The following is a 12,500-nucleotide window of genomic DNA, read 5'->3' on the forward strand; positions in this document are numbered from 1 at the left end:
ACATAGCAGTGTTAAAAAATAAACACACTTCATATATGGAAAGACAAGCGTGTGCATGTGCCGTCACGCTGAAGCTAAATGATTGAACACATGGGAACTGTCACGACATCTTTCTGCATCTCGTTGCCGTCGGGCAGAAACTTTTTTGTGTTTTTTCTTTTCTCGTTAAAAAAAAGCAGCAGATCTACAAGCTCGAAACGCAAAAAAGTAGCAGATCTACAAGCCCGAAACGCAATGCTATAGCTTGTCAATCCGCTATACTTTTGAATTTGAATCCTGAAAAGTAAACTGTTTTGGACATACCGACATAATGAGGTTTCCACCCCGACAGAGAGATTTGTTTTCCAATATAGAAAGACATCTGTCATGTCGGCATGTATAAGCATGTATATACTGTAAGCATGTATAAAGTGAAGGAACCGTCCCTTATTTGGAAAACTAAATTATGTGTCCCTTGGTAAAAACGGAGACATTTGGTGTTGACAGAAATGAGCATATTTCCGTCAAAACCAAATGTCTGTCTTTGGCTAAGTTCCCCCCAGAATATGGCTGCTGGTTCAGTCGGACACGGCTAAAAGGATAACACGAAAAGTCCTTGCGGACTTGTTTCCATTGTGGCCTTGTGTGTATTCAATTCATCAAGCATAGCATAACAAAATAATACACAATAATGCATGTCAATGTCATTAACAAATACAAAACACTATATGTACAGGAGAAGAACATTTACACTTGTGTTCCCCTTGTGGTCTCCTGATTTGTGGTTAATAGAATATGCGATAAGTGATATTTAATATTTTTCTCCGTGTCCCTTATTTGAATTGAATGTCAATCTTCCTTTATTGGTACCAAGACAGCTGATCTACGCCACCCCCCCCCATTGCACTTTCAACGTGCTATTATTTCTCAGAAATAGCAGACCTACAAGCTCGTGAGCTTGTAGGTCTGCTCTTTTTCAATAGCTATAAAGCATAACATAATGCTAACACCTAAAGGGGTTCCCGACCCAAAATGGGTTAATGGAGAAATATACAGTCTATACTATGTAACATGTGTCTATATATATATATATATATATATATATATATATATATGTATATATATATATAACCTGTATACAATATGTCGGCAAGGAAATGTTGGAAATTGACGTTTGGAATTAATTTCCTCAATGCGTAAAGTGTACCATATATACAGTACATTCATTCCGTGACACATGCGTTATAGTTCACATGCAACCTCCAGCCCCCAAATCTCCTCACACGGAGATGCCTATCATGATGGGATCCTGGAGTATTTAAGCTCTCAAAGAGCTCTCTCATATCTCAGCCTCTTATAAGCCCTACTTTACTGTGGCAGCCAGAGTTATCAAAAAAATCACACCCGTGTGAACTGAGTGGTGCAACTCCCCCCACCCCCCCACCCCCCTCTCTCTCTCTCTCTCTCATTACCAGGCAACAGTGCAGCTCTATCCCTCTCTCTGTTTCTGGCAAACAGCGCCCCCTACTGGTACTATAATAGTCATATACTGGTGCTCATTAACTAACACATAGACACATACATAGGTGAACACGGACATTGCTCTTCCTTGGAGTGGTTGCACCACTCAAAAACAAGATTGGAGAACATGTGGCTCCCGGTTACCTTTTAGGATTGATTTTAAATCCATTATTCTTTACCTCCTATACCTTTCCGTTTGCCTGCCCACATTTTTTCCAGCCCGTCTCCTTTATAGGTAATCTAGTGCTGGCCTCCTCGAGGTGCCAAAATCAATAAAAAAAACATGGCAAAGCAGCTTTCGCGAGACATGGCCAAAGCAATTCCATGGGTCCCCAGCCAAAAACGTTGAGAAACCCTGGTCTAGGTTCTGTAATCCTTGATGTAGTGATGTATTGCTTGATCTTGCCTCCTTTTAATTTGTTCTTGATCATGTTTTGAATATTGTTTTTAATCTAGTTTAATAATATTTTTCTTTTGTTGATCACTTTTTGAGTGGTGCAACCACTCCCTTACAGAGCTATGTGTGTGTGGCTGGCTGGGTGCCTGGGTGGCAGTGGGTGGGTATGAGCACCAAAACAGCATGGTTGTTTTTTCACCACCTGTGCAGAACCTAACACACACACACACAAACGCACAGGAACATATTAACTGTATACTCACTATACTGTATATATGATGATTTTGGGTGTGCCAGTACAGTACAGTACAGTACAGTACAGTACAGTACAGTACAGTACAGTACAGTACAGTACAGTGACAGTACAGTAGAGGGACCCCCACTTATTATTATTTATACTTATTAGCCTACTTGCTGACCATATCGTGTCTTATACTTAACCGTACAATGGTGTAAAATACTTTGATAAGCTCACAATGTGGTGTTGTGCGTCAAACTGCTATTTCTGAAAATGCTGAAAAGTGTTGGCCTACGATGACATGCTCAAAGTATAGTGCACCCAGGATTGGTTGGAGTTTGCTTGTAGATCGGCTATTTTATTGAGTTTGAGAACCAACTGCTGTTGACTGCTATACCAAGTTTGACAGCTATAGGGCTTATGAAAATGTGCACAGCAAAACAGACATAATGGTACAGCCGGTGCCTTCTAGTCATTGTGGCCAGTGTCATGCGTTCATGCCAGGCAAACACTGTGTGTGTGTGTGTGTGTGTGTGTGTGTGTGTGTGGTCATTAGTTGTGTTTCAAAATGCAACCATGGGGCTCTTGGTTTAGACTGACAGACAGACAGACAGACAGACAGACTTGGAACATATTCCTGTTTATCTGTGTGTGCTGTCCATGTACAGTCCACGTGTCCTAACTGTACTGCACTCTGTGGGAGTGAGCCGCTGTACTGTACTTACTGTGGAGGAGTCCTCTGGGCCAGCGGTTGTCAAACATTGTCATTTCATGTATTGTACATGTACAGTACGTAAGTGGCTGTGGATGACAGGATGTTCTGAATGGAATCAAATCTAACTGTCTACTGCAATGAACCACACTCGCATGCGCACGCGCGCACACGCGCACACACACACACACGCACACACGCACATACGCACATACGCACAGACGTTCAATGAATGGGTCGTTTGCGTGGTTCAGTTTTAATCCAGTTATTTTATGTGTTTTGATGCATTACAGTAGGTCCTCAATGACGTCCATCACAGACAGTCTGCTCCATTAACTTACTTGTAGCAAGGACGGGTAACACGGTTAGTGTTAGATATAGAATAGTGCAGTAAGGTGTATTATCCCAGCCGGTCGGAAACCTTTTTGACATGAATTGCCATGTTTTTTAGATCAATCTCATCTCCCAGATTCACTGCCCGGTCCGAGTTATCAGTTTGGGATGACTGTATAATTATGTGCAGGAAGTGATCACCCTCCACCCTGTGCCAATGTTTGCACCCGTGCCCAAGGCTGCCTACTATAGGGCATTCACTTCTAGTCATTTTTACTAGTTTACTAGTCGACTAGTTGTTTAACTACTTTTATTTTTATATTTACATATTTGTACATTTAAAAACTGTGTACATTGGTGACTATAACTATAATCTACCTGATCTTGAGGCCTACAAAAAAGAATTATAGTCAACTATTACCAACAAGGTAGACTAGTGGATTTACTAGTCGACTAGTAAACTAGTCGACTAGTTGCTTAATGCCCTAGCGCCTACCCCCGTATCCTATACAGTACATAATGTTCCAGGTGTTTGTTTTGTAGTCGGTACTAACAGACGTGCATATGACGGAATACAGAAAGGGGCTCCAACAGGTCCTTCGGTATAGCTATACAGCCAACTGACCAGAGGGAAAAGGTTCAGCGTTAATTCCAAGTTATCAGCTTAACTCTAGCCGGCCTGTAATTACCACTGACTGACTGGAGAAATATTAGCTTGCAAGAGGACATATTTGTGTCGTTGGATAAGTGTGGGGTTTAAACTAAGCTTTCAACAAGCCAGAGTCGTCTTAGCGTAAGCTTCTTAACGCCCCATTATGGAGTCATTATGAAGACCTGAAATCAGACTAATTACTGTGATACTGAAAAGCCTCAAAGTACAACACAAAGCATGTAACAAGCTCAGCTGTTTCCCTTGTAGGTCTGTTCCAGTGTTGTTTTCGTCGACTAAAACAAAGAGGAAGAATGTTCGATGACTACCTTTTTCACTGACTAAAACTAAAAGCTATGGTCACTAAAACTAAGACTAAATATGCTGACAATTTCGTCAACAAATAAAAACTAGACTAAAATGTTAGGAAGGGACTAGTGGACAAGAGATCCAGTATAAGTCATTTTACACTTGGTTGCAAGTGTAAAATCAGTCATTACGACAGCATCAAGGCCTGCCAAAATACATTTTAGTCGACTAAATCAACTGTAGATTTAGTCGACTAAATTTGTATGATATTTAGTCGACTAAAACTAGACTTAACACTAAAACATTCCATGTGACTAAAATGTGACTGAAACTAAATGAAAACTATTGAAGAGACTATAACTAAAACTAAAATCAAAATCTGCTGCCAAAAACAACACTGGACTCTGTTCTGAGTGACTGTGTTGGTACTACCGTATGCCCTGAATGAATGATAAATATAGCGTTACAATCAAGCTAATACAACAACACTGATACAGCACAATACTCTCTACTATAGCTATACTATCTACTGTCTTTCTTCACAATTCGATGAACTGTAGAAACATGTTACATGATGCTTACATTCACCTTTGTTGTCACGTCACAGGTTTATGTAACCTACAGTACAGTATTTATGATTTGTATCATTTAATTGATAGGATGTTTGACTTTTTACAAAGTCTTGTGGAAATATACAGTGTTCTTTTCAATTACACACCCCATGAATGCCTTGAATTCATCTCAGCTCAGGAATATGACAAGACAAAACAAAAACATCTTGTGGAATTCAAGGCCTCATGTAGTGTGTAATTGATAGAAAACCTTTGGTTGAACTACTCCTTTAAGCCCCAAATACTTACTTTGTACAATGAATAGTGAAAATAGTACATGCAACGGATGACACTCGGGTGTCACATGGCAGGACCACGTGGGAATCGTGGACCTCTACGGAGGCCTCCCCCCAGGTCGCAGTCCAGGTCAGACAGCGAAGGGTGAGTCTGTCTGGGCACTTGGGCAGTGTGTCAGACACCGCTAGTGAGCAAACTGACACGGTGGCACAAGGCACAGCTATAGGAGGGGAAAGGAGTGAAGGACCCCCTTTTCCACCAGTTCTTTTTTTTCAGTTTCCACTGAAAATGTATTCGTTCAGAATCGGAACACTAAAGCCCAAACCAATTGGGTCGTCCACTCACAGTCTTTGTATTGAGTTTGTGCTTGAAATGTACTGTGATCCTGCAAACTGTTAATAAATATTTCAATCAATCAATCAATCAAAGACCAAAGGGTCGGGTTCGGACAAAACGTTTTTTTTTTTAAGGTCAACCACACCAATGCAACTCATTGAGTTCCAATGGTGTGGTCAACCTTAAAAAACGTTTTGTACTCGACCCTGCCCTTTGGTGTGGTTTGGTTCTTAAAAGTTGGTTCGGAACTGGAACCAAAAACTACCGGTTGGAAGCTGCAGATGCGATATAAACAATGGCAAAAACCAGCGAAAAATCATCATAAAAAAATTAAAGTGAAACTGTAACTGCCATTGACGATTGAGTTTCCCCGGTGCAGTTGACACTTTGACCGGTCATATTCGACACATTGCTGGCCCAGGCCTGGAATCGAACATTTGGGCAACTGTGGCTACTCCTGCCCCTAATTACAATGGTGCTTTAAACTGCTGGAAACGCAAGCCGGTTCGCGGCTGGTTCCCTGAAAGCACCAAGGTTTCAAAGACCTAGGGCGTATTAACCAGTTCTAGAATAGTTATTTTGGTGCGACAGCAGAGCTAAAATATACTGCAGAGCTCCAGACCTGATGCTATAGACAGGAGGGCGTGGTGGGCAGTCCCACGTCGGCACCCACGCATCGTATTAGCACTAGCATCGTATTAGCATTAGCATATCCACAATTATTATATCTGGTGTTCCTTGAATGTACACGGTATTTGTTCTGGTGTTCCTTTTGTGAGCACTTCCGCTTTGTGACAGTTGTTTTGAAAAAGTGCTTCATAAATATCAATGTATATATCATATTATCAATTATGTCTAAAACTGTATCCGTTGTCTCGTTTAGGTGGAGGAGGAGCGAAGGAAAGATGGTCTTCCGTTGGAGGAAAGGTGAGCTGTTTTTTTTTTGTCTTTTTCACCTGGTTTCATTCAGAACCGACCCATGTTCTAACACCGTTGTACCACTGCTTACCAAACAGTGGGTCGGGACCCATTTGTGCGACCAATTTTATGGGATACGACTCGAGTAAAAATCCCATTAATGTCTTTTTTTCCCTCTGCTGTACTGTACTCCACTGTACTGTACTCTACTGTACTCTACTCCTCTGTACTGTACTGTACTGTACTGCTCTCTTCTCCTACCGTACTGTACGTTACTGTACTGTTCCATACTGTACTGTGCTGTGCCTTACCATACCATACTGTACTGTATTGTACTGTAGCATACTGTGCTGTACCGTGCTGCTGTGCCCTGTGTATGTGTGTGCGCACGTGCATGACTGTACTGTACTGTACTGTACTGTACTGTACTGTACTGTACTGTACTGTACTGTACTGTACTGTACTGTACTGTACTGTACTGTACTGTACTGTACTGTACTGCGCTGCTGTGCCCTGTGTATGTGTGTGCGCACGTGCATGTGTGTATGTGTGTGTGCAGTGAAAAGGGGAGTTGCTGGGAATGAGAAAGTTGTGATGTAATTTGCATCACAGCAAAATGTTGCGCAATAACAGTGTGTTTGACAAAAGTAATATTTGTACAGTAAATATGACAGTTGCGTGGTTGCAATGTAGTGCAGCTGGATTCTGGGAGCGTGCAGATTTTATTTTGCATGGAGAGATGTGTGCTAACAGTGTGGTTTGTTAGGAGAAGGACCACGGATAAATGGCCATGTGCTCGTGTATCCCCTGTCTATTAGGGTAGAAGGATGTCATCAATTCTTGTTTTTTTAGTTTTCTTGGAAAATGACTGTAAAGCAACTTTAGAAATGGAAAGAAACAAAGAAATCAAAGAAATCCCATTAATAAACCTTAGTGAAATCTACTAGCTTGCAACGCATTGTGCGTCAGTAGTTTGGGTACCGGGCAAACATCTAATCTATCTTTTAGGTCTCAACCTGAAAAGTTTGAGAACCACTGTTGTACATCTCCCCCCCCCCCCCCCCCCCAGGGACCCCAAGAAGAGAACATTCGTCTTAATGTTTTTTTCTTCAAAATTATTAAAAGTGTTCTTCAAAAAAAATAGCAGATGTTCAAGCACTGCGAGGTTGTAGCGCCTGCTATAGTTTTGAATAGCCAACATATAAATGGATAAAGTTGTTAACATGATTGTGGGGATCCCCCTGGAAGCTCCTTAAAGGGATTGTGACATTAAAAAAAAGGTTTTGGAATTGTTCTTGTTTTTTTTAGGTTTTCTAATCTCAATTGCACCCAAAAAACATGAACTTTTAACATTCAGTAGATTTTCTGTGATCGGGGGTTTTCTGGCTCAAACAGGTGCTCTGATTTGCCGGCAGTAAGTGACATCACTTACTGCAAATCCCATATATGTCAATGGGATTTGCCAGCAGATGTCACTGTTTCACTGTGTTGCCTGTTTTCATTGTAGCTCAAAAGGCCCAAAAAACCCCAAATAAAACTTCAGACCACAGAAAATCCACTGAATGTTCAAAGTTCAGGTTTTTTGGGTGTAATTGAGGTCATAAAACCTAAAATAAAAAATAAAAATAAAAATAAATGAAAATGAATGTCATAAAACCTTTAAGGGACTCCCTGGACCCCACTTTGAGAAGAAACGGGTCTACATGTAACATGGGCGTACAACATGCTCATGGGGTTAGGTAAGGTTACAGGTTACGCACAGCACAGGGGTCATGGTTAGTCTACACAGCACAGGGGTCAGGGTTAGTCTACACAGAACAGGGGTCAGGGTTAGTCTACACAGCACAGGGGTCAGGGTTAGTCTACACACAGCACAGGGGTCATGGTTAGTCTACACAGCACAGGGGTCATGGTTAGTCTACACACAGCACAGGGGTCATGGTTAGTCTACACAGCACAGGGGTCATGGTTAGTCTACACACAGCACAGGGGTCAGGGTTAGTCTACACAGCACAGGGGTCAGGGTTAGTCTACACAGCACAGGGGTCATGGTTAGTCTACACAGCACAGGGGTCAGGGTTAGTCTACACAGCACAGGGGTCATGGTTAGTCTACACACAGCACAGGGGTCAGGGTTAGTCTACACAGCACAGGGGTCAGGGTTAGTCTACACAGCACAGGGGTCAGGGTTAGTCTACACACAGCACAGGGGTCAGGGTTAGTCTACACAGCACAGGGGTCATGGTTAGTCTACACACAGCACAGGGGTCAGGGTTAGTCTACACACAGCACAGGGGTCAGGGTTAGTCTACACAGCACAGGGGTCATGGTTAGTCTACACACAGCACAGGGGTCAGGGTTAGTCTACACACAGCACAGGGGTCAGGGTTAGTCTACACACAGCACAGGGGTCAGGGTTAGTCTACACAGCACAGGGGTCAGGGTTAGTCTACACACAGCACAGGGGTCAGGGTTAGTCTACACACAGCACAGGGGTCAGGGTTAGTCTACACACAGCACAGGGAGTCGATTGTCAAAGCCGTTCTCAGTCTGACCCCGTAAGACTAATCCCTTCTTTTGACTAATCGACAAGTCGTGAGCTTGTAGATCGGCTATATAGTCTCGCTCGATGCCCTCCATGATGATCGGGGAGTATTAGAGTGAAGAGCATATACCATACAGCCACACCAGTTGCATGTGGGTTTGTGTTGAGGAGAGCACCGCAGTGGAAACAAGCGTGTGTAGTTGTGTGCAACTGTGTGTGTGTGTTTATTGTGTAGTTGTGCGTTGCTGTGTGATTCCCATGAGCACACACAGGGCTGCTGTACAGTAGACGACACAGTGTGGTTTGGTCGCAGGGAGTGTGTGTGTGTGTGTGTGTGTGTGTGTGTGTGTGTTTTGATTGATTGAAATATTTATTAACAGTTTGTAGAATTTACAGTACATTTTAAGCACAAACTCAATACAAAGACTGTGTGTGTGTGTGTGTGTGTGTGTGTGTGTGTGTGTGTGTGTGTGTGTGTGTGTGTGTGTGTGTGTGTGTGTGTGTGTGTGTGTGTGTGTGTGTGTGTGTGTGTGTGTGTGTGTGTGTGTGTGTGTTTGTATTGTGTATGTGTGTGTGTTGGAAATTAACCCCCCCCCCCCCCCGGGTGCATTCCTGTTTTCATTTCAAGAAGTATTTTTTTCTACAGTACGTAGTAGTGGACACTGACAGTCTGGCTTGTCTCTCTGTCTAGCCCTACCAGTCTGTATCCCTATATATCTGTCCGTCTGTATTTCGGTCTGTCCGTCATTTAAGTTGCATTGTCTTTGTCTACTCACTGTATCTAATTCAACAAAGAACTGACTTTCAGCCAGCTGAAGTGATTGAACGCTCACTTTCAGGGTGCAGGTTCAGCGTATCATTTGGGCAGCTCTCTCTCTCTGTGTGTGTGTGTGTGTGTGTGTGTGTGTGCGTGCGTGCCTGTATGCTAGCTACCTTGTTTATTTTACAGAGCTGGTAGGGAGAGTGGGTGTGTGTGTGTGTCAGAGAGAGAGAGAGAGAGAGAGAGAGAGAGAGAGAGAGAGCTGCAGTACTAAATTCCAGGCTAATTTTAGAACTCCTTGAGGGAAGCATAGGGAGGTCCCATATACCACCCCCCCCCCCCCCCTCTCGCTCTCTCCTTCTCTAGTAAAATATTCAGACTTATTTTAACTCTGAGAATTTACACATTTGTACATTCTCAGGGTCGGTCTGTCTGTCTGTCTGTGCCTCAATCTTTCTCTTTCTCTTTCTCTCTCTCTCTCTCTCTCTCTCTCTCTCTCTCTCTCTTCTTTCCCAACAAACGGAGTCCTCCATCAGACTCAGTTTGTCCAGAACATCAGCAGTAATAATAATAATAATAATACTGTATATCTCCAGTTTGTTTGTCCAGAAACAGGACTCCTGTCTCTGTCTTATTATATTATTATTATTATTATCCAGTGTTTCTGGATCAGGGCGGTCTGAACAGATCTTGTGCCAGGGACGTCTCATAAAGAGAATACTGTTGTTGTTGTTGTTGTTGTTGGATTAGATTTAACACATAATTACTAACCCATTTTTGACTGATGGCGATTAAAAAAGAAGGCTTCTAAATCCTAATAGTTTTCTGAAAAAACCCATGTTTCTTTATCAATTGTGCTCAACCTTTTTCCATGTCAAGGACCCCCAGAATTATCTCTATTGGGCCACAGACCCCCATCTCAAAATATGATGTTCCAGGGAGTCAGGGACCTCCCTGCCTGAAACAGTTAAAAACGTTCGCTCTGAAATATATATTCAAAGATTTACCACACACAAAAATAGCAGGCCTACAAGCTCGTAGCGCGCCTACGAGCTTGTAGGCCTGCTATTTTTGTGTGTGGTATAGATCTGCTGTTTTTCAACAGCTAAAGCATCACATAATGCTTAAAACACCAAAAGGGATTCCCGCCCCAAAATGGGTTAAGGATTAAGGAACCAGAGGAACTGATCCAACATTGCAGAACCGGAATTGGTTCCATCACGCTTGGAACCGTTCCCTGAACAGGTTTTTATCACACATGTCAGAGCTGGTATGTGGACGTCACGTCTGCGATATACAATTACAATACCAGTGGTTCTCAAACTTCTTTAATGTCAAGGACCCACCACCAGGCCCAGGCCGTAGCGTAATGGTCTGGGCACCGGACTGGTAATCCAGTCGCAGTGTGCCGCGGGTTCGACTCCCGGACCCGACACGGCCTTTACTGCATGTCATCCCCCATCTCTCTCCCGTTTCCTGTCAGCCTACTGTCTGTCCCTTCAAAAATCAATAAAAGGCGTAAGCCGCAAAAAAATATCTTAAAAAAAAAAAAAAAAGGACCCACCACCATAACTCTAGAGCATTTAGGCCTGACGTCGAAAAAAAAAAAACGTTCGCTCTGAAAGAATATATATTCAAATAAGATTTGTGCCGCATTTTCGCGATTTTTCAAGAATAGCAGACCTACAAGCTCGTAGGGCGCCACTCGGTGGCGCGCTATGAGCTTGTAGATCTGCTATTTTTCAATAGCTAAAGTATAACATAATACTTTAGTTAAAAAACCAAAAAGGGAGGCCCAGGCGGTGGCGTAACTGTTTGGGCACCCGACTGGTAATCCAGTCGCAGTGTGCCGCGGGTTCGACTCCCAAGCCCCGACACGGCCTTTACTGCATGTCTTCCCCCCATCTCTCTCCCGTTTCCTGTCAGCCTACTGTCTGTCCCTTCAAAAAACCAATAAAAGGCGTAAGCCGCAAAAACTAATCTAAAAAAATCTAAAAAAGAAAAGAAAAACACCAAAAAGTGGTTCCTAAACTTTTTCATGTCAAGGACCCCCAAAATGGTTCCATTTGTACACTCTCTGAGTTACAGACCCCATAAGGGTCCATTTGGTTTCTTAATTATCATCTAGTTGGGACGCCCTGGAACTCTCTCGAGGACCCCTATAGTGTTTTAAACATTATGTTATAATTTAGCTATTGAAAAATAGCAGATCTATACAACCTCATTTTCTTTAAAATGTTGAGGTCGGGCCTAAATGGGTTTTAACCAAGGGGCCAGCTAGGCACTCCAATGTTGAAGCGCTGGGCCCTAGTGGTAAGAGGAAGGACTGCAGGCGGACCCGTGGATTCTTGACGAGGAAACCGTGCAACCGAGCGCTCAATGTTAAAGCCCAGCTGCACTTCCGCATTTGGACACCAAAATGTGGTGTCCAAATGCTGAATCAGCGAAAAAATGCGGAAATAAGACGGTCCTTCCGGCAGTCTTCCGGGTGCTTCAAAACGCCACTGAGCAACTTCCACTGACATGATGGTTGAGCTATGTGGGTTATCAGCCACTTGCCTGGACTGTCATCACTAAAGTATATACACCTGGTCTCTGTCTCTCTCTCTCTCTCTCTCTCTCTCTCTCTCTCTCTCTCTGTCTCTCTTTCTCAGTGGGAGCGGCGGTTTATCGGATGAATTGGAAAAAGTAACAATCGGTAGAATAACATCTAAGCTAATTAAGCTAATGTTCTACAGCTGCAGCCCTACGTTGTGCAGGCTGTTATGAATCATGCCATGTAACGACCGATAGTGTGATTATACTGCCTCCTCAGTGTCTCATTGTTTTGTTCCTCGTCTCTGTACCGACAGAGGTATACTTCAACTGGATTCGTCACACACCACCCAAGCCTACACACACACACACACACACACTACCAGCCTGTTCAGAGCCAGACCGAGGGTCCAATAATTA

General features: G+C 43.1%; 1 protein-coding gene across 1 annotated transcript in view; it reads left to right on the forward strand.

Moving 5' to 3' along the window:
- Nucleotides 1-12,500, forward strand: part of tmem131l (transmembrane 131 like) — a 101,256-nt gene that overhangs the window by 11,107 nt on the left and 77,649 nt on the right. Inside the window, 1 exon segment of the mRNA XM_083766234.1 lies at nt 6,206-6,249. Coding sequence (XP_083622360.1) covers nt 6,206-6,249 — 44 coding nt within the window.

This window comes from Protomyctophum parallelum (assembly GCF_964188405.1).
Source record: "Protomyctophum parallelum genome assembly, chromosome: 5".
NCBI lineage: Eukaryota > Metazoa > Chordata > Actinopteri > Myctophiformes > Myctophidae > Protomyctophum > Protomyctophum parallelum.